The sequence below is a fragment of the Thamnophis elegans genome, chromosome 14 (genome assembly GCF_009769535.1).
Source record: "Thamnophis elegans isolate rThaEle1 chromosome 14, rThaEle1.pri, whole genome shotgun sequence".
NCBI lineage: Eukaryota > Metazoa > Chordata > Lepidosauria > Squamata > Colubridae > Thamnophis > Thamnophis elegans.
Genome location: NC_045554.1, coordinates 29,589,043 through 29,616,394, shown reverse-complemented (window position 1 = coordinate 29,616,394; position 27,352 = coordinate 29,589,043). Strand labels below are relative to the sequence as shown.

General features: G+C 43.1%; 2 protein-coding genes across 5 annotated transcripts in view; one reads left to right on the top strand and one right to left on the bottom strand.

Moving 5' to 3' along the window:
* NFATC3 (nuclear factor of activated T cells 3) overlaps window positions 1–3,385 on the top strand; it is a 54,986-nt gene extending 51,601 nt beyond the window's left edge. For 2 of the 3 annotated variants that reach the window (XM_032230423.1, XM_032230421.1), the window contains exon 10: window positions 2,366–3,385. In XM_032230423.1, the coding sequence (XP_032086314.1) occupies window positions 2,366–2,481 (116 nt within the window). In that variant the 3' untranslated portion in view covers window positions 2,482–3,385. The remainder of the gene's footprint in view (window positions 1–2,365) is intronic. The other variant, XM_032230422.1, reaches the window with a different exon arrangement.
* A 7,470-nt stretch (window positions 3,386–10,855) lies between these two features.
* ESRP2 (epithelial splicing regulatory protein 2) overlaps window positions 10,856–27,352 on the bottom strand; it is a 63,262-nt gene continuing 46,765 nt past the window's right edge. The window contains exons 13-17 of one of the 2 annotated variants that reach the window (XM_032230347.1): window positions 26,951–27,149; window positions 23,600–23,819; window positions 20,281–20,458; window positions 16,559–16,672; window positions 12,156–12,242 (exon numbers count right to left, since the gene is read on the bottom strand). In XM_032230347.1, the coding sequence (XP_032086238.1) occupies window positions 16,583–16,672; window positions 20,281–20,458; window positions 23,600–23,819; window positions 26,951–27,149 (687 nt within the window). In that variant the 3' untranslated portion in view covers window positions 12,156–12,242; window positions 16,559–16,582. Of the gene's footprint in view, window positions 12,243–16,558; window positions 16,673–20,280; window positions 20,459–23,599; window positions 23,820–26,950; window positions 27,150–27,352 lie in introns of both variants that reach the window. The other variant, XM_032230346.1, reaches the window with a different exon arrangement.

The window sequence follows — 27,352 nt, the reverse complement described above, 5'->3', positions numbered from 1 at the left end:
CACAGCTCAGGGTGTTGATCACATCTATTTTGGGAGATGTTCCCAGGATACCTCACTGATGGCCATCTGCATCTGATGGCAAAGAGACAGGATGGATAAAAATCGATGATTTAATTTTTTTCAAATGGATTTGTTTTGATGTAAATCAGATTTTTTTATTTCAATCAGATTTTTTATTTTTATCACATTCATTTTAATAAAATGGAATAAAAATCAATCTAAAGATAGTTTTTTATTTAAGATGCATTGATAAATTAGTTTATTTGGCATGAAATGGAGCTTAGTTATGTAGCATGAGGCTGTATATTCTGCAATATTAGGACTGTCTGTAAGTTAACAGTGGCCGGAGGAACCGCTGTGGGACAGAGACGACAGTTGCTCTTTAAAAATTACGATTGAAATCAAGTTGATTGAAATCAAGCCTTTTTACTAGTGAATGAAATCAGTGGTCACCAACCGCAAGAACATTTTGGTGGTGCGGAGAAAAATTATTTGCATTTTTTATATTGCGCTAAATACTATTTGTCTTTTTTTTTAAAAAAAAATGTATTAGTGGTTCAGGGGATTTAAAATTACGAATTTAGTGGTCCCTGAGATTCAAAAGGTTGGTGACCCCTGATTTAAATCACGATTTAAATTGTGATTTAAATCAACTTGATGTAAATCAGATCCACCTTGCTAAGGGACGTTGCCGCTGGAGAGCAAACTGACCCCTCTTGAGAGAAGCCATTGCTCAATTGCATATGTAATTTGCAAACAATGAGCAGTGGTGCTAAGCTTTTAAAAAAGAAAGCTTCTAAATGTAAAACTCAATTTTGGCTGCCTATGGAAACGGCTGTTAGATTTCAGCCGACTAGACGATATTGTGAAAAGGAGGGGAGAAGGGGAGCTGAACCTACAGATGACATTTCTCCAACCTGAAACAACCCCGCTTCTTGCTTGTTAGTCAATATTTTTGAGGGTTTTTTTCCCCCGATCCCTAACTAGGTTTGGATAGTGGGTTTTAAAGAATGACCGTGAAAGAGGAAGCTTTACCTAACGCTAGTTGTTTTGTGAGGAGGTCAGTTTTGCAGCATCTCCCCAACGACCAGAACATTTTGAAATGTTTTGCATGGACTCTTCTTGATTTGAAGATCAGGTGTAACTTCAAACTGCTAGCAAGTGACTGGATATAACTCAAAGGTTATCTCTTCAAGCCGTAAACGTGTGTAGTTTAACCCAACCTTGGTACCTTCCAAATGCCCTCTTCCAGAAGTTTTTACTTCTCTGTGGAAGATCAATGGAGTAACCTGTATACATTGAGGAGACCATGTAATCGAGTCCCATGTTATGGATGGAATTTCTTAGGGATGAGAAGACCTTTCAGCCAGATCTTTCAGAATTGTCATTTTGGGGCAGGCTGTCTTGACGTTCAGTAGGTTCTGAGCCACCAAGGGCTTTCAAGGTGATAATTGCCCCCTGAAATTGTAGCCTGAAGCCAACTGGCAGCTGATGTAGCTCCAGGAATAAAGATACCACAGGGACTGACCTAGTTGTGCCCGTCACTCCCTGGGCTGCTGCATTGTATTTATTTATTCAATGTATAAGCTGCATGGCGAGTCAGTTGTAGCTTTTGAATGATCTTCAGGGACAGATGCATGAAAAGTGAATTGCAGTAGACGTCTCAACCTGTTTGGAAGTGTTGTGGCCCACAAGTGGCCTGCGGAGCTGGCAGAAGATTTGGACAGTGAGGAGGTTAGGGAGGAACATGGGCCAGGAGTCCTGGAGTCTGGGGAAGGCTCTGATGAGGGCTCTGTGTCGGAGGCAGAGAGGGGGCCAGAGCCGTAGGCCAGCTATCATCTGCCTTCAGAATCCGACATCAGTGAGGTAGACAAACAGCTGGAGATTGTTCCCAGTGTGCGCATGCGCAGAGTTGCCAGACAGAGGGAACAGCTAACGAACAGGGGTTGACTTGGGAGTAAGGCCATAGGTGGACAATGTGTGACCCCTCCCAGAGGAAAGAAAAGAGGAGCAAAAGGGGAGTGGAGTTTGCAGGAGACAATTAGTTCGCTTAATTGGTTCGTAGCTTTTCCAGACTCCTTGCCAAGTTTTGCAGATATCGGCCTGTCAGCTCTCCAAGCCAGATAAGGTCTGTGACTGTAAATCCTCCCTTGAAAAACTTTGCCAGATGTGAATGAGCAGAATTCACAGTCAATTAATAAAGGGGTTTTTATCGGGACAAGGAGTTTGCTTCATGCTTTTGGGAAGCCTCGATCAGAACAGGAAGTAACTTGTATTGCAAGAGCCTAGATATTGGATCACTCAGAAACCAATGTTTATGGAAGACATATAAACATATTGATCCTTCTCTCCTTTTTTGATGTAGTGACGGAAATCATTGGAAGAGACATGCCGCAGATCTCTGCATCCCGTGGAGCAGGAGGTGCCGTCCTGCAGAAACCTGGAGAGACCCAGGAAGCTTTGCACTTTTCCTCTGAGTAACGTTATGTCCCCCTTTAGATCTACTGTGCTTCCGATTACGTGGCCTTGATGATCCTGGACACTGGATCCCTACAGAGCTGTTCTAGGAGAGCGGGAAAGAGAGTGGTAACAGGAAACAGGTTGAGTTTTAGATTTTTAGGATGCTGTAAAAAATAGAAAGGATTACTTTATAAAAATGGACACCAAGAAGTGACCCAAGATTACTCTAACCTTGAGTAAAATACCAATGAGCTTTGCTTGTCTTGTGCATTTAACATAATTCTTTTATATGAAGTGCTTCATTGTATGGAGAAGCGTAGTTTTGCTCTCAAATATGCACAGTTACTGAATGTGGGTAATTTTTTTTTTAATAAACACCATCTTTGTATGCTGCTTTTCTTTAGGAGAGATACTAAGATTGTAATAAAAATTTGTATACCTTTTGGACGGTCTTTTTGAAGAGCCTTTAAGCATATGTGGTTTCAAACTGATTTTTTAAAAATAATAATAATAATAATAATATAATAATAATAATACTCTCTCTCAAAGGCACAGAAGTCTCTATCATCTGAAGCCAATGCCTTTGGAAGTCTCACAAATGAATCATGGTTACCATTTTCTTTGGAGCTTTAGGAAGCAAAGCCAAATGTAGACCTGTGTTCCTGGGACACTGAAAAATTTTGGTAGGCTTGCAAAGAACACCAGTCCAACATGGCAAGATTGGGATAGAAACGACATTCCAAAACCTGACTTTTATACCTTCGTACCTTTGCTAGCACAGACCTGTTCTAAACAGAAGCACTTGTTCAAAAACGATTTATATATTGTGCTCTTTTTTAACTGAAGCCATTATACAAGTTTTTGGGCTGCGTCAAAAAGGCCTACGTTCCACATGGAGTCCTTTTGACCCGATTTGTTCAAACTTGTTAAACTGCTGTTCTTGAGATTCCTCAGGTAGAGAACTTCACACGGTCTGTTCTTTCTTCTTCTGTTAGATGTGTCTGAAAATGTATGTTGGCATTTATATATGGGCTTCTTAAAACCTTTTCTTAATGGTTTAGCGATCCTACTGGGTTCCCCCCCCCCTTCCCATCCTTTTAAGAAATGAAGCTGGTGTAACGAAAGGAATGTAGCTAGGCCCTCTTACTGTAAGAGATGTACTTCACAGGGCTGACCAAGGCAGCTCACTGACCAGGGACACGTCAGCATTATGACCACTGAAGGTGAAACTGTCTGTGACCATCTATAGCAATAGTACTTATATACCACTTCATAGTGCTTTACAGCCCTCTCTAAGCGGTTTACGGAGTCAGGCTCTTGCCCCCAACAATCTGGGTCCTCATTTTACCCACCTTAGAAGGACGAAAGGCTGAATCAACCTTGAGCCTGGTGATATTAGAACTGCCAAATTGCAGGCAGCCGGCAGTCAGCAGAAGTAGCCTGCAGTACTGCACTCTAACCACTGCGCCACTGTGGCTCTTCTATGCATGTTAGGTTAATAGTTCCCACCACGGTGTGACTTGGGGTGGGCTCTATCTCTGATTCGAAACAGGAGAGATACAGAACCCCAACCACAGCAGATGAGAATGTCTACTAAATAAGAGTTCCTTCTTCTGTAAAATAGAAATCAAGATGTCTCAAGTTTAGATGAGCAAACGAATCAGGAGGCTGCAAAATGAAAAGGTAATTAGTAAGAGTCTTTCAGAACCATAAGGGTTAAGATACATAGGGGTTAAGATAGTTGGCGTACTGTTTTCTGACACTGTTTAGCTAATTTTTATAGCTACCTAAGTCTTAACTGATAGGGACAAGATAGGCTCTGTAGCGTCAGGCTACTGGCCCCAGGCTGATAGAGAGTGAAGTAGCTGTCTTCATTCAGCAAGCCTCTTGGCTTTTTATCAATCTCCATTTTTTTAATGAAAAGAATATAGGCAACTAAACCACAATTTAGTTATTAAGAGGGCTGCTTAACCATAATTATCTGCAGGCTACATTTACTGCTTAGTCTACAACTCACCCTACTATCTCAGGATGAAGTAAAACAAAGGAGATGCAGATGTGTTTGCACAGTTCAGAAGACAGCTCCCTAAAATAATTTAGAGCACTAAAATCATTCATATTCAAGGGTTCCTGGAACCGTTTATCTTGCTTTTTTTAATCGCACAGTTTTGACTCTTCAAAATACGAAGGTGATGCCATTGGAGGAGAATATTTGTAGCTCAGGGTTGAACCGTGGGGGTCCTTGGTGCTCTCTGAGCTTGTTTGTTTTGTGGCAGATGTTTCATTACCAAACTAGGTAACATCATCATGCACTGATAATGTTATCTAGTTTGGTAGTGAAACGTCTACAAGCTCAGAGAACACCAAGGACCCCCCACAAAGATGAAACGAATGTTTTTTTTAAAAAAATTATCACTTTTTAAGATGGCAAGGAAGATGTCTTCATTCTAGTTGTTGTCTTCAGGGTTGGATCAAGCGGACATGTCATCTGGGTGACTCCTAAATTGATGCAGCATCCTCTTCCTTTCCTTGCTCATCCCCCCCTCCCCCCATGGTGGATTTCTTTATCTTCATTTCAGAGAGCCTATACAATCCAAAATGACAATCCTTCCGATTGTCCGACCTACAGTAATCAAAACGGCCACTCGCGAACTTCCGAAAATAAACAATTGCCCCCTCAAATGTTACGGTTTCTTTGGAAGTAAATCTACCTTCTGTTCAACAGATGCGCAACTAGTTGTATGTAAAGTACCAGCACGCCTAGTTACACATTGGAGTACTACATTCCTTTTCCGGATGTCCTTTTAATGTCTCCTCTGTGCTGTCACCGGGGTCTCTTTTACAGTTTTCAACCCTTAAAATGTGCCAGGCCTCCCAACGTTGGGCAGGTGAGGAAACAGACTTTACAAGGAATTCCCCGTTATTGTTGGAGGGTATCCTAATGGTCTTGAAAGCCTGGTGGAGCTCTTATACCCGAGAGAATCAAGGTGGAATTATTTTGAGTTTCTTTCCCAACCCCCTCTTCCTCCGCAAAGTTAAGTTGAGATGGACTTAACGATTCTTGCATTCCTTTGTTCAAAGCTATCTCCGTTGCCTCATACAGAGTGGGTCAGATGTGAACTTTGACATAGGCGAAGTTTCGGAGTTTTCTTCTGCTCTGAGATGAGTGATCCCCTCTTCTCCCTTAAAAGTTCTCCCGGCTAGTGTGTCTTTGTATTTGTACCTAAAATGTGGGCACCCAAACAGTCCCGAGTTTCTATGCACTAAGTGAGCAATCCACCAAGCACTGCAATGTCAGCTCCTCTCCCCCCGGCTGGCAAGAGGAACCTCTTAGCGATGCTGAAGGAGATGGAGAGTTTGCAGCAAATGGGAGTAGTGGATTGTCTTCAACCTTCTGTTGCCTTGAAATACCCGATGCCTGTAGACGTAGAAGCAAACGCTTTCCTATTTAAAGCAAAACTAGTACTATAACGGTGGGGTTATTTTTTTGCCTTGTAAAAGCTTCAATGCAAGGGTCTTAATACACACACATACTTTTGGCTTGTGTGATGCTTTAGGTAAGACTGTTAATCTTGTGTAATGTAATAGAGATAAAAGCACATGATCTCCGTTAGACTATGCAATTTGCAATTTTCTGCCTGTGACTGGCATCTGTGTTGCTGGCCTCTCCAAATTTACAATTGCTTTCTATGCTGGGGCCCAGTTTTTTGTTTTTTTGTTTAAAAAAAAAAGGTTATGGAAAGCGTTCAAATGGTAGCTTTCATAACAAAAGAAGTGGAGGCTTTTGTAACCCAAAGGAGGTGATATAAATATATATGTATACATTGCCCATTTTGAAAGTTGTTTTGGTTTAACCAAAGTTTGACCACAATTTGGCGCTCCTTCTAACAAATGCTTCATTAGAAAATGGAATTGCCATCCATTGTAAACCAAAGAATAAAAGAGCAAAACAATTGCTTGGATGCAAACAAATCGGGAGGGGGGGGGGATAAAATCTATTTTTGATACATAGAATGAATGTCATTCCTTGAGGTTTGAAGATTGTTTCAATTGAAATTTTCTATTTAACAGTTTGGGACAATAATGATTTAAGACTAAAAGTTACATTCTAGATGTTTACAGAGCCTTGTATTGTAATTTCATGTACATTTGTGTATTAAACCTTTTGTAAATTATGATTGCAGTGCTACGTGCAGAAGTACAAAGGGAAAAAGCATTATAGGCTCTTGAATCATAGTGTTGAAATAAAAAAGAAAATGCATCTTGGAATCTGTGTCTTTATTTATCTCTCCTCATTAGTTCAGAAGAGTGAGGAGAGGTGAGTAAAATGATTAGCTGTGCAGTAGACATATCTTTTTTTTTTTAAGCAAGCCTAAGATGATACAACACTTTGTCTTCCTTTAACATGTCTTCGGAATCGACTGTAAGTGGACTGGACTGGACACCAGTCCTTTAACTTCCATTGCAAAAGGTTAAAAAAAAAAAGGATTTGCTCCAATAATGGTCTATTTTGCAAGAATCCATACATTTGCTCAAAATGTGTGAATTCTTTATTCAGACATTTGTGGGTTTCATCTCAAGGATGTTTTGTTTCTGAAAGATTGATATAATCAGGCATTATAAAATTCCTATTCTCAGAACAGGCATGATGGGCAGTAATATTTATTTATTTTTATAATCAGCCGCGTTAGAAAAAAAATGTTTGGTGAGATCTTTGGACTGTTATGGTATTATCTTCCAAATACTGGATTTATATATTTTAGCTGTACAACCCTAAATTAATTTAAGCCCCTTGACATCAGTTTCTGAGTCCCCTCTTAAATTTTATTCTGTATGGATTTCAGATATTGGCAGAACCCATTTAATAGCATCGCTTTCTGTAACCAGGACTTTTCTATTTCTGGAGATGAATAAAAACAACTTCACGAGGCTTTTTAAAATCAGAATTTTTTTGCTTTTAGATGTGACTGAAGCCTCACTATTGGCCTCTAATATGATAGATTCTCTTTTAAGAGAATGTACTGGTTAATATAAGTCTGTGACTACTACTTTGTCCATAGTGGTGTGGGGGCCAGATTAAATTAACAAATGTAGCTTTTTGGCACACTTAAGATAATTTGCATAACTTCTTCATGAATCTTGTGATCCTCTCTGTAATTCAAATAAGATATATGCCATCTTTCTCGCCTTCTGATCTTTCCTACTGCCTTCTCCTAGTGATATCTTACAATTTATTACTTCTTGTTTGCATCTTACGATTATGATAGTATTTTATGACTTATGATCTATGACTTACCACTTTGTGTGTACACTTGAGAACTTATGCACCAGAGTCAAATTCCTTGTGTGTCCAATCATCCTTGGCCAATAAAGAATTCTATGTGTTTTTTTTTTTAAAGTAATGGAAATAGGGCACATAATAGCCCACTCCTGTGGATTTTGATTCTGGAATGTCCCATAGCAACCGATAAGATTTACTCCCAGAAATTTAGATGCTGAACTTCAATCTTAGATTCGTGATGGATCAGAGTTGAATCGGAGCTTTGCTACCCTGTGGCCGAATGCCTGATTTGAATTTTGGGTCTACCAAGTGTGTTGCATCACAACTTCTCCCATGCTCAACTTTGCATGAAATAATTAAGTCACAGAAAACTGGCTTATTCTTGACTTGGGCATAGGACGCGGTGGCTCAGTGGCTAAGACGCTGAGCTTGTCGATCAGAAAGGTTGACAATTCGGTCATTCGAATCCCTAGCGCCGCGTAACGGAATGAGCTCCCGTTACATGTCCCAGTTGCCAACCTAGCAGTTCAAAAGCACGTAAAAAATGCAAGTAGAAAAATAGGAACCACCTTTGGTAGGAAGGTAACATTGCTCCGTGTGCCTTCGGCGTTTAGTCATGCCGGCCACATGACCACAGAGACGTCTTGGGGCAGCGCTGGCTCTTTGGCTTTGAAACGGAGATGAGCAGGAACGAATAGCACACATGTGCGAGGAAAACCTTTGGGCACCATGTTTTTATATTAATAAGGAGGTGTAGTTAAAAAAAGAGTGAGCTAGAGTTTTGAGTCGTCATCCATCCTTTAATCCGGGGATCTCCAAACTTGGCATGCTGGCTAGGGAAGTCTGAGAATTGAGGTCCACAAGTTTTTCCCTTTTCTGAAGAGAGCTGCATCCGAGTTTGCTTCTGCTGGAGGGTACAAATTTAGGATTGGAGACCTAGTTTATCTAATACCTACGTGAATACAGTGAATAACCAAGAGCCTTCAAGCTGAGCTGAACTCCAAGGTCCTATGTGGACACACCAATGTGCTTTCCTTGGCTGCCCCACCTCAGGTTTTGCTCTTTCTGGTGGCCTCCCATTCCATTTCTAACCAGACCTGACCCTGCTTAGCTTTTTGAGATCATCTAGGTGCCGCTGCTGGCTGCCACACTTTAAAGATAGCCGTCTTAAAATAGAGAAGGGTTTTAAAAAAAGATTTGCTTAAAAAAAAAAGAACAGAAGCGAAGCGGCTTATTTTAGCAGCTGCAAGCAGCTGCGTTATTTAGCTCAGTTGCAACTGTCAGACAGATCCCTCCATTCTCACAAATTCCAGGGAATTCACTCCTTGTCTGCGATGGAATCCCTCAACAGATTGTGGAGAGTTGTGGGATTCAGAGCAAACATGCCTGAAGGATTGTGGAAGTAAGACGGCCAACCGGAAGGCTGCCCCATCTGCCTTTCTCCCCATCTGCAAGCAAAGAAATGGCAGAAGAGTAGGAGCCTGCTTTCAGAGAGAGTATCCAGCAGATTCATTTCCTTCTGCTTCTCGGCTGAAGGATTTTAATCATCTTCCATACCTTATTATACCGGTAGATGTGGCTAAGGGACGCAGTGGCTCAGTGGCTAAGATGCTGAGCTTGTCAATTGAAAGGTCAGCACTTTGGTGGTTCGAATCCCTGGTGCCGCGTAACGGAGTGAGCTCCCGTTACTTGTCTCAGCTTCTGCCAACCCACCAGTTTGAAAGCATGTAAAAATGCAAGTAGAAAAAATAGGGACCATCTTTCGGGGGGAGATAACAGCATTCCGTGGGCCTTTAGCATTTAGTCATGCCGGCTACATGACCACAGAGATGTCTTTGGACAGCGCTGGCTCTTCAGCTTTGAAACAGATGAGCACCGACCCCTACAGTCAGGAACGAGTAGCACATATGTGCGAAGGGAACCTTTACCTTTAGATGTGGCTACACAAAATTGTCATAGCAGAGGAAAGCCTCATGCTAACTCTAATTGATCTCAGAACAGCTGTTTGGAGTTGGTTAGCCTGGCGGAGGTAAGGTAGGCTGGCAGGTTGGGAAAATTTCTTGGAAGTCAACATTTTCTACCTTGTGGTGAAGAAAACGCTGGGAAAACCCATGGTTAAAAAAAGAGGCTTCTTCATTTCAAAGCAGGGCTGGCCAACTTTGGCAACTTTTTAAAATGTGTGGACTTCAACTCCCAGCATTGGCTGGGGAACTTTGGAAATTGAAATCCACACATCTTAAAATGGCCAACATGGAGAAACACTTTTTTAAATCCATGGGAATTGAAATGATCCCGATAATTGCTTGCCTGTGCCAAGGCTGCAAAGAAGATCGAATGAGTTGAACTGGAATCGCAAGTCCATTGCTTCAGCCTGTGCACCAGAATCCTATAAGATCTGTTCTACTTAGATCAGCCCAGCATTTTGGAGATCCAGTATGAAGGGGACATCTGGTGGTGGGATGTGGACATTGCAGAGCTTTTTAAAAAATGTGATTTTGCATTAAGATTTGCCTGGCAAATCTTGGTGGGAACTGGGCGTCTTCAGATTCTTGAGTTTTCAAATGGGCCATAGCAGGACTCTGTTCAAATAGAAGATACTATCAACTGCCGGTCTGTTGGTAGAACAGATGATCCCCAAGAAATAGTAGCTTGTATCTCTTTGTCAAATAGGAAACCCTATTTTGCAATGAGTGTGCACCTATTCTATTTAATAAGATTTAGTCCTCATTAAATTAGATTAAAGCTGGCTAAAGCTACCCAACTAGCTTTCATGCATAAAGCAGGACTAGAACTCACCATCTCCTGCCGATTGGCCCAAAGCCACTCAGTCACTTTTCAGGCCTAAGGTGGGACTAGAACTCACTGTCTCCTGATTTCTAACCCGATGCCTTAACCATCAGGGTGGTTAATCTCCAAAAGATTAGTTTGGCAATTGTATTAACCGCCTATGGTTCAGGTGAAAAAGCTCTTTTGCTATATCAGATGGTGTGCTGGAATTCAGTTGCTGATAGCCAGGGGGGCACATATTCCACATGCGGTGTGCTAATTGAATTACCAGTATCCCCCCCTCCAGAATATGTTCTTATTTCAATTGCAAGAAGCTAAAGAGACAAGTCCATTTTCCTGCAAGCGTCTTTTATTTCTTATCATATCAAGAAGCATACACCGATTCAAGGGCAGGGCAGGTCTGATCCCCTTTTAAGTACTACTCAAGAGTTCTTTAACAAAACAATAAACAAAAAAAATATCCCTGCATTCACAGGTACCCGACTCAGTCTGGTTTCCTCCGTTGTTATTGCACATTTCGAAAGAATCCTGATCAAGGCACAGTTAAAAACCAAAATTATTTAGAGCTTGTACAACAGATGTTTCGGCACACGCTACACAACATAAAATTATGTTCTTTGAACATGTATATACATACATTTAAAAAAAAACATGCACTAATTAGACTTAAATTTCGACTTCTTTGCTGCATCATATACAAATGTGTATTGTAAACAAATGGCATGCATGTGAACGAGCAAAAACAAAATACAGTAGCTGAGCACTATGATGTTTAAATAAAGCAACATATATAATTTATTAGTCCTCCGTGTTAACGTGCTGTCATTGTACTACTAAGATTCTACCTTGTTTAGTTTTCAGGTTGGCAGTTTGAAAATATGGCTTTACTTAGAGTTCTACCTCATGAAACAAAAATTAAAACAAAAACTGAAACACTTATGTCATTGCATTTGGACAACTTTTTTTTTCCTTTTTAAGGGAGTAGAAAAAAACAATTCGATTTGACACCTTTCAACTAAAAAGCTTATTCTGTCATTTCATTCATTTAAGGAAAGGGAACAGGAAAATATAATTCAATTTGACACCTTTTTGGGGGAAACAAGGAAAGATTCTTCTCTTTTGATGAGATGGGATTATTTTCTATTCCAAATTAAAGAAAGAGATTTGGCAAGTCTGTATTTTCAAACAAAACATTTTTTCTCTCCAAACAGGGAATGCAAACATTGTTTATATATATAAACAATATATATTTCTATTTTAAAAATAAAACGAAACAAAACACACATCCTAAAGTCTACAGCACTTCAGTAGTTCAGCTGAGTAGTATTTGCCTTGATAATATTTGAGCAATTTATCCTGCTTTTTCGGGAATAGGTGGATGACATTCCTTCTCACTGGGCTGGTCTGCTTTGGGAGGATGTGGCTGTTCTTCCCCCCCCCCCCCCCCAGGAGGATAAAGAGGCGGCTGGGCAAGGAAGACACGGCTGCTTTGAAGAGGAAAGAGGAGATTTGTTCTTGGTCCCCACACTCGCATGCACCGGAGGGGCGGTGGTGTCTAAATAAGGCAGAGGTCCACACAGTGGCCCCCCAAGAGGCTTCCGTTTCGCTCAGCCACAGCTTTCTTGGCGGAGTCCAGGCTGGGAAAAGAAACCAGAGCTTCTCCGCTCGGTTGACCGCTGAAGTTGAAAAGCGGAAGGACTGAGTCTGCCTGGAGCTGCAACAACGGAGGGAGAGGATCAAAAGGACAGCCGGGTGCAGGGGGAGACAGCAAATAGGGGTCATCTCAGCTTCCCTTCCCCACTGGAGACAGACACGTCCCGGAGCGGCTTATCCAGGAAAGATGAGGCTGTGTGAACTAAGAGCCTGTTAGACATGGTGGAGCTGAGATTACCTGGCAATGAGTGGTCCCTTCTCTGGATTCCATGGATACAGGAGGGAAAAACCCCGCCTGTATCTCACACACTTGAGGGCAGAACCTTCTCAAGCTCACCTGCCGGATCTGTACTCCAGGGCAGGCATGGGCAATTCATTTCCCCAGCTGGCCACGTGAGAAAAACGGGACTGTTGCGGAGAGCCAAACAAAATAGGGCTGTGAACGTGTGTACTAGGCATGCAAGCACCCATCTATGTCAATTTGAGAAAACCTTGTCTACAAAATAAAAGCAATTCAGTCCTGTTGCATACATATGTATGCTGACTAGAGAGGGCTGAAAAGCACTTCGAAGTGGTATATAACTAAGTGCTCAGTGGCTAAGACGCTGAGGTTGTCGATCAGAAGATCAGCAGTTCAGCGGTTCGAATCCCTAGCACTACACAACGGGGTGAACTCCCGTTACTTGCCCCAGCTTCTGCCAGTCTAGGAGTTCGAAAGCATCTAAATGCAAGTAGAGAAAAATAGGGACCTTGGGTGGGAAGGTAACAGTGCTCCGTGCGACTTGGGCATTGAGTCATGCCAGCCACATGACCACGGAGGTGTCTTCGGACAGTGCTGGCTCTTTGGCTTTGAAACGGAGATGAGCACCGCCCCCTAGAGGCGGGAACAACTAGCACATGTGTGCGGGGAAACCTTGACCTTATAAGTAAGTGCCATTGCCATTTCAATTCATTTCCAGTTGACCTCATGAAGGCCACACAGGGATTGCCAAAAAGCCATAAAACACCCAGAACTGCTCCAGAATATTGTTGGAAATTAAAAGGGAAGCTGAGAGGACCATGGTGCAGAAGTCACAGAGCCCTCTCTGAAAATTGACACCATGGGAAGCCATGCACAAGCAGACAGCACCCAGATGACATGGGCAAGCCACAGGTCTATCAACTGTAAGCCTTGGAAACTCCAACAACGCTTTCAGATCATAATTTCATTTATGGATGGAGAAGAATATTTGTAGCTCAGGCTTGAAATGAGGGGGGGGTGTTCTTTGGTACTCTCTAAACCTGGTTGTTTTCTTGACCAGTTTCACGACCCCCACTAGCTCACTTGTACTGATGATGTTACCTAGTGGGGTCACGAAACGTCTGCACGAAAACAACTAAGCTCAGAGAGGAGCTGTCCATTTCATTTAGATCTTGCTTTTCTATCCTGATCTTTGATTTTTAGAATTGCTTACCTGGGCGATCCAGTTGGTCATCTTTAGCCACATGTTTTTAAGTCACCCACCCACCCCAAATAGCAAACATTGAAAAGGGTATAGAAGAGAACCAGCAGTAATTAATATCAAGTTAGGAAGGAAGGAAGTTGATTTCATATATTTCATCCCCCGCAAAAAGGAAATGTTAGACCAAAACAGTTTTTATTATTATACTCTCAGATGATCTAAGACAGAGGTCTTCAAACTTGGCAACTTTAAGACTTGTGGACTTCAACTCCTAGAATTCTCCAGCCAGCTGGAGAATTCTGGGAGTTGAAGTCCACAAGTCTTAAAGTTGCCAAGTTTGGGGACCCCTGGTCTAAGATAACATCTACAACTTAAACCAACAATTAGGGGGAAACACAGGTAATCCTCAAGGTACGACCATTCATTTACTGTTTGAAGTAACAGCAGCACTGGAAAGCTGACTTACGACTGGTCCTTCCACTTACGACCACTGCAGCCTCTCCACAAGTATGTGATCAAAACTCTGGCGTTTCTCAACCGTGGTGTATTGACAAAGGGTTGTAGCATCCAGTGAGATTGTCATTTGCAACCAAAATCAAAAGGAGGAAGCCAGATTTGCTTAGCGACAATATGATTCACTTACAACCATAGCAAAAGAAAAATAAAAGGTTGTAAAATCGGGTGCGACTCGCTTAACAATGGAAATTCGGATCCAAATCGAGGTCGTAAATTGAGGATTATCTGTAATGCAATGTATTTTCCCCCCACAGGGAAACAGCTGATTTTCCGTGGACTTCTGTTCAACAGTCCCTGTAAAGCACATTTAGCCAAACACCAAAGCAGAAAAGCCCTTGTAGGTCTCAATGGCGAACTCCCCAGAACTGAAATCAGCATATTTTAGCATAAGAACCTCGGTGGTGCAGTGGTTAGAGTGCTATACTGCAGGCTACTTTTGCTGACTACCGACTGCCTGCAATTTGGCAGTTCAAATCCTACCAAGGTTGGCTCAGCCTTCCATTTTTCTGAGGTTGGAAAAATGAGGATCCAGATTGTTGGGGGCAGGAGGCTGACTCTGTAAACCACTTAGAGAGGGATGTAAAGCATTATAAAGCGGTATAAGTGCTCTTGCTATATTTGGGAGGATCATATGAGACAATGGTTTCAGTCTTGTGTCCTATATTTGCCTAAGAAATAAACCCATTTCCTGAGTTTGTGCAACACTGAACCAACAGCTAACCCCAGAACCTTCCTTCATGGTATATGTGCTTAAAACGTTGTTCCTGTATTGGGAAGATGGCTTGTCTACCATATTAACAAGCAAGTTGAGTTTGAAGTTATTTAAGGAAAATACAACTTGAATCCATACTTACCCTGTTTCCCCGAAAATAAAACCTCCCCAGATAATAAGCCCAATTGGGCTTTTGAGCGCATGCGCTAAAATAAGCCCTTCCCCCAAAATAAGCCCTCCCTGAAAATATTGCAACACAGCAGCAGCCATGAAGTGACCACCCTCGCCGCCTCCTGCACCTCAAAAATAATAAGATCTCCCCGAAAATAAAGCCAAGTGCTTATTTCGGTGGTCAAAATAAAATAAGACCCTGTCTTATTTTGGGGAAAACACAATACTATGCGTGTTCCAAGATCCATTTGATAAGCTAGAGCAGTATTTCTCAACCTTAGTAACTTTTAAGATGTGTAGAATTCTGGGAATTGAAGTCCACACTTCTTAAAGTTGCCAGGTTGAGAAACACTGAGCTAGACAATAGGGAAAACAAACCATGGTTAAGTTCTGGTATTACAGAAATAACTGCAAATATGGATGCTCAGATATCTTAAATGTAGCCTGGCATGTTTTTTTCAAATAGCCCACAAGGATATAATGCATGCAAGCCTGGCCTTCCCCAAGCCAAGAAGGATTCGTCTCCTAGGTTGGACATTACTCAAGGCTGTTCTGTGGAGCGAACAGTGGAAGAAAAAGGAGCAACAAAAATAATATTGTCTGTGTGGTAGCTGCTTTAGAAATGAGGAGGGAATTTGTCCACACATGTTCAGCATTGGGTCTGCCATGAACATCTGTTTTCCTGTGTCTGATGGGAAGAGATCTAGTAGAAATTTAACAGTTATCAAATAACTGGTCTGAAGATATAAGCTTTCCCAGCATGTTTGAGAAATAAGAATCCAAATGCTTGGTCCGTTTTTTGGATGAAGCTGAGGGCCGCGACCACTTCTACCATCACTTCCTTGACTAGTTAGCAGCTAGACTACAGGAAGCAGATTCAAATCCTAGGCAAATAAATCCCCAGGTCTTAACTAGTCACACAATGTCGTTCCTGAACTGGTACCCGGCAAATGGTGGCTGGGCCTTATGCATTCTCAAGAACTCTTGAGGTCCCCAAGTGGATTGTGACCAATGGAAGAACAATGGAAGAACCAATCAGGACGCCAATTAAATGATGCTTCCTCTCCCATCTGTCCCATATTTTGCTTTTCCTGCTCCAAGTTTGACCATAGGATCAAGGGAGAGTGGCCTGCATAAGCTGGTGATGGCTGCAGCGAGGAAGCCTTGTCCCCCTCCCCTGCAAAACCCAGAATGAAAGAATGCCACACAAACTCCAAAAGTCCCAACCTCCCAACATTGTCCTAAATGTTCATCCCGAAGCACAAAAGCACATTGAGACGTTCAACGTCACCATTGGGTTAGTGGAGTCATGCGAAGTGCCCAAGCAAAGGAAGTGTTAGCAAGCAAAATCCCATCACGAGCTAGGAAGGGAAGGATGAAACATGATTGGTTGGTTTGGGGGTTGGTTTTGGGTTTTGGGTTGTTTTTTTTTTGTTTTTTTGAAAGAAAGGGAAAAGGAGGGAACATAAATCATCTCCCCGCAGAATCATTTCCATTCACCACCAAAGAGTTCCGCTTCAGCCAATCCGAGCTTACCTTCTCTCTGGTGGTTACCAACACTTACAAGCACACCCAGTCTTTCGGTGCTTGTAACACGCCCCTTGCTTGGTCGTTGAGCTGAATGAGGCCATTGTAGTCGTCGGGAGCATACTACAGTACAAGTGTGACACAGAAGATCAGCAAGAGAAGGAGCAGGGGGTCGTGAACCAGCAACCCTTTCCCCCCATCAGCACTTGCCATTTTCCTTTCAGGGGGAGGGGGTTTACAGTTCCCATCGGCACAAGGAAGTGAGGGACACTGGCCTCAGAGCTAAACCCAACAGCAAACCTGTTGGAATGAGCTTCCACAATTTCCAGAGAGAGGGGCTACTGAAGCCAGCAAGCGTTGAAACAAGCTCTTGGCCATCGCTTAGACCTGACTTTGGGGGCTGGGAGGGGGAAATCTTGTGAAAAAGTTCAATTGTTAATTGGTACATCTTCATAGGAGCAAGTTGATTTCATAGAGCCAAAGTGGCGCAGTGGTTAGAGTGCAGGTACTGCAGGCTACTTCAGCTGACCGCGAGCTGCAGTTTGGCAGTTCGAGTCCCACCAAGCTCAAGGTTGGCTCAGCCTTCCATCCTTCCGAGGTGGGTCAAATGAGGACCCAGTTTGTTGGGGGCAAGAGGCTGACTCTGTAAACCACTTAGAGAGGCCTGTAAAGCATTATATAAGTCTAAGTGCTATTGCTATCTTGGTTGTTCAACGCATCAGGCTACAAGTGTGAAGAGCAAAGAAGATGGGGAAACCAATGGAAAGTATCACATGGCCATTGCATCCAGATAATCACCATTCTGGCTAAACGGTGATGAAGTTCAGAACCCAGGGGGACTTCGACAACAACTGGAAGCAATGGAAACCAGCTAACAACAAGCTTCCTATTAGCAGGTTCTTCTCATGCCCACAAGAAGATTGGAGAGGATCGCCTTGGCCTTTAAACACAACACAGGATCAGTGCTGAAGCCTAGGCTTCTAGCAGATTTATGTTTCAGAAGAAAGTGGAGAGATCTGAAACTAAAGCTGCATCGTAAGTTGAAAAGGACAAGCCAGGATCAAAAACGCTTTCAGAGAAGGAAATCATGAGAACTCATTCCTTGAGAAACCGCGGTTTCTTATTTCTTATTGTATCTGAGGCAGGTCATGTTATGATGACAAACACAAGAATTCCAATCTCAGATTCAACCTGAGTTTGGTACAGGCAGCGAGATGTCTGAAGGCCCACTTAAAACAGAATAAGAGAACAAGTCTTTTGCCACGAGCGATAGATGCCTCGCCAGTATATAACAAGAGCGGGCCACAAGAGGGCACCTTTAAGCAGGGCATAGATGACTTTCAAGAGGAGAGGCTGGCTTTTCTCTTAGCTTCCAGAGATGCTGAGACTGCAATTCCCAGAATTCCCAGTGGGAATAACCGGAGTTGCAGCCCTAACACATTTAAAGGTTGCCCAGAGGAGAAAGCAACCTCAAAAAAATAAATAAATCCACCGTAGTTTTGTCCTTGTTCGGAGGAGAAGGAAATCAAGATCCATTTCATGAAGTAAGGCAAAGGAGTTAGTCCTTGTCCAGCAGTTTAACTCCCCTTTCCATGTGTGACTGTCGTATTTCTCTCTCCCTCCCTCCCTCCCTCTCCCTCTCCCTCCCTCCCTCCCTCTCTCTCTCCCTCTCTCTCTCTCTCTCACACACACACACACACACACGAACAATTCTGTAATCAGAACTAGGGTGATGGAAAGCTCAGGAAAGAGTCCCAAGCTTTTTACTTTAGAAAAACATTTAACTCATGTTAAACATTTTACCCCATAGAGTCCAATAAAGACTGGGCACATTTAGCAGCTATGAGGGGTGTGTGTGTGTGTGTGTGTGTGTGTGTGTGTGATTGTGTGTGTATGTAAGGCAGAGAAGGAAATAGGTCTAGGAAGAAAGCTACAGCAGGGAAGTGAAATAACTCATTACTTTCTCTGCTGCTCCAACCAATGTAGATAATGTTTGTAGCTCAGGGTTAAACTCAGGGGCTCTCTGAGTTTAGTGATGGTTTTCTTGTAGATGTTTCATGACCTAGGTAGGTAACATCATCAATGCTAGAAAGGAGTGGGATTTGCAGAGAGGAGGAGGAGGAGGAGGAGGAGAGGGAGAAGGGGGAGGACGATGACTGTGGAGTCCTTGGTGCTCTCTGAGCCTGGTGGTTTTCTTGTAGACATTTCATGACCCAAGTAGGTAACAACATCAATGCCAGAAGGGAGTGGGGTTTGCTCCCTATCTATACACAAGGGGTTTGCCCTGTCAGTATTGGTGGGAGTGGCCACTTGTGGAGAGGAGGGATTGTCCAGGGAAGTCAACCAATTATGATTGGTCCCCAATCCTCTGTCTTTGCTAGACACACTTTCTCTCTCCCTAAATGGGGAAGAAAACCTGAACCAGGATGAGATGCAGCAAGAATTAGTTACAAGTGAGCACAGGAATGCATATTGTGTCCCAAGGGAAAAAAGTGATCTACGGAGGATCAAAACTCATAGTTTCAAAGGCCATTTTGAAAATTAAAAAGACCCAACACCTTAAGAAAACAGAAATCAGTGATTTTAAGAAGGAAAAGTCACTTTCTTTGCCGTGGTGCAACTTCATTAGATTATAACCCGAGTTCATACAGAGAGTGAAACCATATTCTACCAGAAACTGTTGGGACTAACTTTGCATTAAGGGAATGAAAAGTCCATGGCAATGGAAATGAAGGAAATGGACAAAAGGAATGCAAAAGTGGTGTCCAATGATGCCAAGACCCTCACTTCTGTCATATGAGTGATGACCTCATCACACCAACAGCACAATCTCTAAACCAATAGACATTCTTCAAAAATAAAACACCCGTCCCCATTACGACTTCCCTAAAACCAAAGTTTTGTGGTCCTGTTTACTTGGTTATACAGATAGTCCGCGACTTACCACCTCCATTTCTGTTGCTAAGCAAGACAGTTGTTATGTGAATTTTGCCCCATTTTATGACCTTTCTCGCTGCAGTTGTTAAGTGAATCACTGCAGTTGTTAAGTTAGTGACTGCGGTCGTTTAGGGAAATCTGACTTCCCCATTTGACTTTCCTTGTCAGAAGGTAGCAAAAGGGGATCCTTTTCCTGCAACCCTCATAAATATGGGCCAAGAGTGTCTGAATTCTGATCACGTGACCATGGAGATGCTGCAATGTCTCATAAGTGTGAAAAAAAATGGTGATGAGCCACTTTTTTTCAGTGCTGTTTCGGCCACTAAACAAATAGTTGTAAGTTGAGGACTACCTGTAGGTTTAAACACCCATCCACGTTGAATATTTAACACTAGGTCTCCATTTTCCAATGTTGGAAGTTCTCAGAAGGCTACAGATCCCTCTGGCGTTGAAGAGCTTCTCTCCAGAATGAGATTTGGGAAATGCCCACTGTGAATCATCCCAACAGATCAGGAGTCTCCAACCTTGGCAACTATAAGCCTGGAGGACTTCAATTCCCAGAATTCCACAGCCAGCAAAGGACTTCAACTCCCAGAAACATCCTGACAGATCAGGGGTCTCCAACCTTGGCAACTATAAGCCTGGAGAACTTCAACTCCCAGAATTCCCCAGCCAGCTTTGGCAATTCTGAGAGTTGAAGTTCTCCAGGCTTATAGTTGCCAAGGTTGGAGACCGCTGAGATAGATGCTCTTACAAGGAGAAGGGGATGCAAGGGAAAAAGGCCTGGCACTCACCTGATACCCTTGGAAAAAGCTGAGGATTTCCTTCATTCCTGCGTTGTAGGGCAATCCTTGCATCCGGACAAGGGCGCCTGCTTGAGGGAGCATCGGAGTGTGAGAAGCCGAGGCAGCGGCTGCAACAGCAGCTTGGGGAGCCGTGATGTAGCCAACCGTGGTTGGAGACACCGGTGGGCTGAAGAGAGAGGAACAGAACATGTTGGTCGAAGGGCTGTTTCCACCGATTGGCACATCACTTGGATCAGAACCCTTGGGGACTGGGAACTCATTCTCTTCAACCAGGTCTCTCAACCTTGGTGGCAACTTTTAAGATGTGTGAATTTCAACTCCCAGAGTTCCCCAGCCAGCGCTGGTTGGGGAATTCGGGGAGTTGAAATTCACACATCTTAAATTTACCCAGATTGATTAAACCCTCTTCTAAAGTCACAAGAATTGAATAAATGATTCCGACAGCCATTTGCTTGAAAAGAAGATTGATTAGATTAAGATTAAGAGAGTTGGAAGGGACCTTGTAAGTCATCATGTAGGCCCAAGCAGGAGACCCTACTCTATTTCTGACAAATGAAAGTCCGGTCTCTTCATGAAAGCTTTCAGTGATGAAGCTCCCGCACTTTTTCCATTTTAAAAGTAGAAACTCTTGTAGAGAAATGGGAACATCTGGCTGGCTGGCCAAAATGTTCTCAAGACCCTTTTCCAAGGACAGGATAATATTATGGGTTGTAAACCACCCTCCGAACCTCCGAAGCTAAAACACGTGAAGAATGGTTGGAGGAATTGGGGGCGTCTAGTTTAATGAAAGGAAGAACTAGGGATGACATAATAAGCAGTGCTTCAATATTTAAGGGAAACCTGCCATCCTGGGCCCAACGTTTGGGAAGCCAGACTCTACCTGTCACAAGTCAGGATGAAGGGTGAGTGATGGAGGAGTAACACCTCCTTAAAAAAACCTTGGTCCAGCTGGCCCGGCTGGTAGCACCTCGTAAGGGTCCCTTTCCAGGGTTACAGAAGACGGTTAATAGTTTTGAAGGTGGAAGAGGGCTCTACGCCACAATGGCAGATAATGCGGCAGAATCATCTTCTAGGAGAAGGGAAACTCTGATTACATTCCTCCACTGCCTTGTGGCTCTATCCACTACTGGAAAAGGCTTCGGGAATCAACCTGGAGGCAAAATCCGGAACCAGAGTCCCAGAAGCAGTTCGTGATTGTGTACAACCACGTTCTGCTAACTCCTGTGATGTAGCTGGAATCCATCGTATTGTCTTTGCCATTCCATTGGACTATTTCAGCAACATGGAGAGGGGGAAATCTGCTGCTTGGGTCACAGTCTATCCTCCATATTCATCTACCCAGGCCTCGTGCTCTGGAGAGGACACTCCAGCTTTACCTCTTTCCAGAGCACGATACCATCGTCTTTTGAGACTGAAGGATGCCAATGCTGGTGAGACCCACAAGCAGAAAAAGCTACAATGCTTATAAAGTTTGAGCATTGCAGTCAATATAATCTGAGAGCATCTGGCTGGGGTCAGTTCGGCTCAGCTTTGCAAGGATGGCACACATGGGGTTCTAGCATTTTCTTCTAAACAGACCTGGGATATTATTTATTACTTTCTTTTTTAAAAAGTTTTTTATTTTATTCATACAATCATATCATCTTTGCAGCACATTTTACATCTTTTACATATCCATTGTGTTTCCTTTATCACAAAGGAATGTGAGATATATATTTCATATTTCTTATTTCATCTACAATCTATCTTGTATTTTCCCCTCTCTTATTGATTCTGTGGTTTTTGTATTTGTTTTGTAGTTTCGTGATCTTTCTTCTTCTCTTTGTTACTATCCTGTTTTTTGGGGGGGATATTATTTTCTTTGGCATGCCCGTATATTTTACAAGTTTTGTACCTCTGGTTTTTTTTTTTTAAAAAAAACCTTTTTGTGATACTGAAAGTGCTAGTTCCCTTCTTAACCTTGCAGTAAACCTTCTCAGAACACTTTCTGCCCTTTGAAGGACAAAACAGGAATGCATGAAAATAAATTATGTCCCAGGGCTATGGAGCAGCTTGGCTCATGAAGGTGAAAAAGAGGCTTTGGAGAACGCAAGGACAAATGTGTAAATTCACATTTGCAAACTCCGTAAACTCAATGCAGTTTTTCCTCCACCAGCTGCGGAAGGAAGACAGGGAATCCTGGGGGGAAAGCCCAGCTGAATAATAACCATTTTCTGTCTCACAGACTTGGTGGTGGAAGAAAAGATTGGGAAGGCCTGGAACAGGGCCAGGGTAACTGTTGAAGACATATAAGTATCCTCCAAGCAAACGGAAGCTTTTTCCAGCTCCAGATCTTCAGACAATCTATACTAGCTTTTGCATTTATTTACAAGTTTGTTATCTGCCCCAGTCCAAAGATAAAGCAAGCAAGAGGATTCAAACTCCTGCACATGGGCCATGTTGGCTGATATACAGAAGGGAGGGGGCTTAGAAAACTGGTCAAAATGACCAAAACATTGGCTGAATTTCAAGCAGAGAACAAGAGCTCCATTGCTGGAGGCTTTTAAGAAGAGGCTGGATCACTACTTGTCAGAATTCGTACTGGGTCTCCTGATTGGACACAGAGTGTTGGGGGCAATAGGCTGACTCTGTAAACCACTTAGAGAGGGCTGCGAAGCACTGTAAAGAAGGATATAAATCCTTCCTTCCTTCCTTCCTTCCATCCATCCATCCATCCATCCATCCATCCATCCATCCATCCATCCATCTATCCAGTATTGCAGGCTGACTCTGCCCACTGCCAGCAGTTCGATCCTGACTGGCTCAAGGTTGATTCATCCTTCCATCCTTCCGAGGTGGGAAGAAGGAGGACCCACTTTGTTGGAGGCAATAGGCCGACTCTGTAAACCGCTTAGAGAGGGCTGTAAAAGCACTATGAAGTGGTATATAAGTCTAAGTGCTATTGCTATTGAGCAGAGGGCTGGACTAGAAGACCTCCAAGGTCCCTTCCAATTCTGTTATTCTGTTAATAATCTAGGATATTGAAGACCCGGCTTCAAATTTATCCAGCATTTTGTCTTTAATTGAGGACCTTGCATTCTTCAGAGGTAGAACTTCATCCTAGCTGGACCTTGTTCAACAACATCAGTTCTCCTCATTCCTTGAGATCTTAAATGCTAAGCATCTTAAAAACGCATTTCAAGAACTGGGAGGACTAGAAACTTTAAAAATCCAATGCCACTGGAAACTCAGAATGAGTTGCAAGACTTTGTTCACATTTTAGGTCCCAAAACGTAGCAGAAAAATACGCGCCAACATTCAATAGTACCTGGGATAGTAAGCGGTGTAGTTCATGTAAAGTTGAGCCGCCTGAGTTGGGTAGTAAGTGACAGTTGGAGTGACAGCGGCTGCAGCGGCTGCGGCTGCAGCTGCAGCTTGTTGAGTCCTGGTTGTAGGCAAGAGGGCTTGTGACGGGTATATTGCAGCTTCTGCTGGGATCACTGCGGTGGCTGCCGTTTGAAAAGCAGCATAGGCGGGAGGAGAAAGGCCTGAAGCGGGACGACAAGGCAAACCGTGGAGCAAGTCAGCCACATAGATTCTGTTTGGCAGATGCTGTTGACTTTGGAAAAAAAGAGATGAGCAAGAGGTTCGGGGCGCCTATCAGCTAGAAGGGAAAAGCGACAATTCTCACAAAGCGCACTGGCCTGCTTAGTCTATTGTGAGTCCTCATTTTTAGGGCTCTCCAACGTTTAGCATCAGGGCTCAAATGTGTCTCTCTAGAAAGGGAGATGTACCAATTTCAAAACAGAGGAATATAATCTCCTCTGTATCAGAAAGCAGCAAAACTCTGACTTCCAAAGCCAACCCTAAAACAAGATGCAGACTGGCAGAATTTATTCCTTCCTTCCTTCCCTCCCTCCCTCTCCTTCCTTTCCTTTCTCCCTCCCTCCCTCCTGTGCTTTTCCCTTTCTTCCTTCTCATTTCCATCTCCTTCCCTTCTTCCTTCCTTTCCTTTCTCCCTCCCTCCTTCCTATGCTTTTCCTTTTCTTTCTTCTCATTTCCATTTCCTTCTTTCTTTCCCTTCTGTGCCTTTCCTTTCCTTTTCTTCCTTATTTCCATCTCCTTCCTTCCATCCTCTCTCCCTCCCTCCTGTGCCTTTCCTTTTTTTCCTTATTTCCATCTCCTTCCTTTCCTCCTTCCTTCCTTCTTTCTGTCCATCTTCCCTCACTCCCTCCTCTGCTTTTCTTTTCCTTTCCCCCTTTCTTTCTTCTCAATTCCATCTCCTCCCTTTCCTTTTTCCTTTTTTCCTTTCCCTCCATCAAAAAAGCCAAATCACAAATTGTCATTCAACACAACCAAAAATACTGTTTACAAGGCTATGTAAACCCAACGGATTTCATCATTCTTTCTCGGTTTGTTAGACCTCCTGTCCCTAGAGATCCTCTGTCTTCAATAACAACAAGCATCCTCTGTTGATTAAGTCTCCCCTTAGTTAAAATAACATTAATCTCAGGGCAGTTCAAAGCAGAAAGGCTTCCAAAGGCAGCTACTCAAATTTGGGCAAAGGGTGACATTTCTTTATAGTGGATTTAAAACTGATGAGATCCTGGTCAGTTTAAAGCTGCAGCCCAGAAAACCTCTTGATTCTTAGAAGAAATAAATAAATAAGGAGGACGAATGAGAAACTTTGGGAATTGCAGTTTTTTTAACCCATTACAGGGACCTGCCTAAGGATGTTCTTATATAGATAGTCCTCATCTTACAACCAGAATTAGGACCCAGAATTTCCCTTGCTAAGCAAAGCGGTTGTTGAACGAGTTGTGGCTAATTTTACTACCTCTTTTGGCCACGGTTGTTAAGCAAATCATTCCAGTTGTTAAGGGAATCACATGGATGTTAAATTAATCCGGCTTTCCCCATTGCTGTCTGGAAGCCAGCTGGGAATGTCACACAGGGCAATCCCATGTCCCCATTGACAATTAACCGTTGTAAAGAAATGCCAGAGCCCAACTTTTGTTCATGTGACCAAGGCAATGCCACAATGTTCATAAGTGCTTGTAAGCCACCTTTTTTCCAGTGCCTTTGTAACTTTTGAACGGTTGCTAAACACCTGCTTGTAAATTGAGAATTACCTGTCATGTTTTATTTACTTCTTAACTTTAGGTACCGCTTCATCTCACCCATAAGACAACAGTGGCCCTTGTACTTTATGTACCCCCCCAAAAAAAACTAATAAAGAAGATATCCTTTCCCTTTAACACAGAAGATAAGGTTCCCCTCACACATATGTGCTAGTTGTTCCCGGCTCTAGGGGTGCTCATCTCCCTTTCAGCGCTGTCCAAAGACATCTCCGTGGTCATGTGGCCGGCATGACTCAACGCCGAAGGCACACAGAACGCTGTTCCCTTCCCAACAAAGGTGGTCCCTATTTTTCTACTTGCATTTTTACATGCTTTCGAACTGCTAGGTTGGCAGAAGCTGGGACAAGTAACCGGAGCTCACTCTTTTACGCGGCACTAGGGATTCGAACCGCTGAACTGCCGACCTTTTTGATCAAGAAGCTCAGCGTCTTAGCCACTGAGCCACCACGTCTCTTAGCACAGAAGAGCACCTTGTAGTTTTAATTTTAAATGATCTTATATTTCCTCTCTTATTCCTTAACTAATAACTCTTTTTTTGAAGGCATAAAATCTGTCATACCTCTAACAAGATTTCAGGCTTGTGCCTGGGTGTGTGAAAAATGTGTGTAACTCTTAACTCTAATTCTATTATTTAGAATTTATGAAAACAACGTGAATGTCTAGACCTCTTATTCATAGCGGACGGCTGAAAGAATGATTCAATCCCAACAATAAGATAAAATCATTCTTGATTTGTAACCCTGACTGGTTAATACAATATGCCAGCAGTTGTAGGTCTGTTTTAGCAGAAAACGTGGCTTGCAAGCAACCTCATCTAAATTTTCAGGACAGATCTAATATAAGGTAAAGGTTCCCCTTGCACATGTGTGCTGGTTGTTCCTGACTCTAGGGAGTGATGCTCATCTCCGTTTCAAAGCCGAAGAGCCAGCGCTGTCCGAAGACTTCTCCGTGGTCATGTGGCTGGCATGACTCAACACACTGAAGGTGCACGGATCGCTGTTCCCTTCCCACCAAAGTGGTCCCTATTTTTTCAACTTGCATTTTTTACGTGCTTTCAAACTGCTAGGTTGACAGAATCTGGGACAAGTAACAGGAGCTCACTCCATTACACGCCACTAGGGATTCAAACCACCGAACTGCCAACCTTTCTGATTGACAAGCTCAGCATCTTAGCCATTGAGCCACCGCGTCTCTTGGATCTAATATAGATATAGATAATAAATATGATATAATTTTCCAGACCACTTTTTACTTTTTCCGTTAACTTGTTTCACAAGTTAACCGGATGCAAAACCAATCCCAGTTTGGAAATCATTGCCCCACATTGGCACCTTCATTCTGTGGGCCGTTTCAAGAAAAGCACCTGCCAATCGTCTCTCATTTTCATCCAGCTTGCAATCCCAGCCTGTCCCCAGAAAGCGGATTCCTGATCAGGGTTGATCCCGAAAGAAAGGGGCCAGATCCTGCTGTCCATCAGCACCTACCAGCATGTCAGCCGGGAGCAGCAGCACAGAGCAGGCGGAGGATTGGAGACTTACATGGTAACTTACAAGGGGGCGGAGACAATCCACTACGGTTTAAAGTGCCACCCATTAACACAAAATTCATCTCCTCTCCGGAACACTGGAAGACTTCCACGTAACGGTCCTTCATCATTTTCTTGTGACACTTCTGGGCCACCATGAAGGCTCGGTCAGAAGATTTCATTTGGATGAAGGCATCACCTGAGGGCCGGCCCTGGAAGGAAGGAAGGAAGGAAGGAAGGAAGGAAGGAAGGAAGGAGGGAGGGATGGATGATGGGAGGGAAGGAAGGAAAGAAGGAAGAAAGGAATGGAAGGAAGGAGGGAAGGAAGGAAAGAAGGAAGAAAGGAATGGAAGGAAGGAGGGAGAGAAGAAAGGAGGGAGGGAAGGAAGAAGGAAGGGAGGAAAGGAAGGAAGGA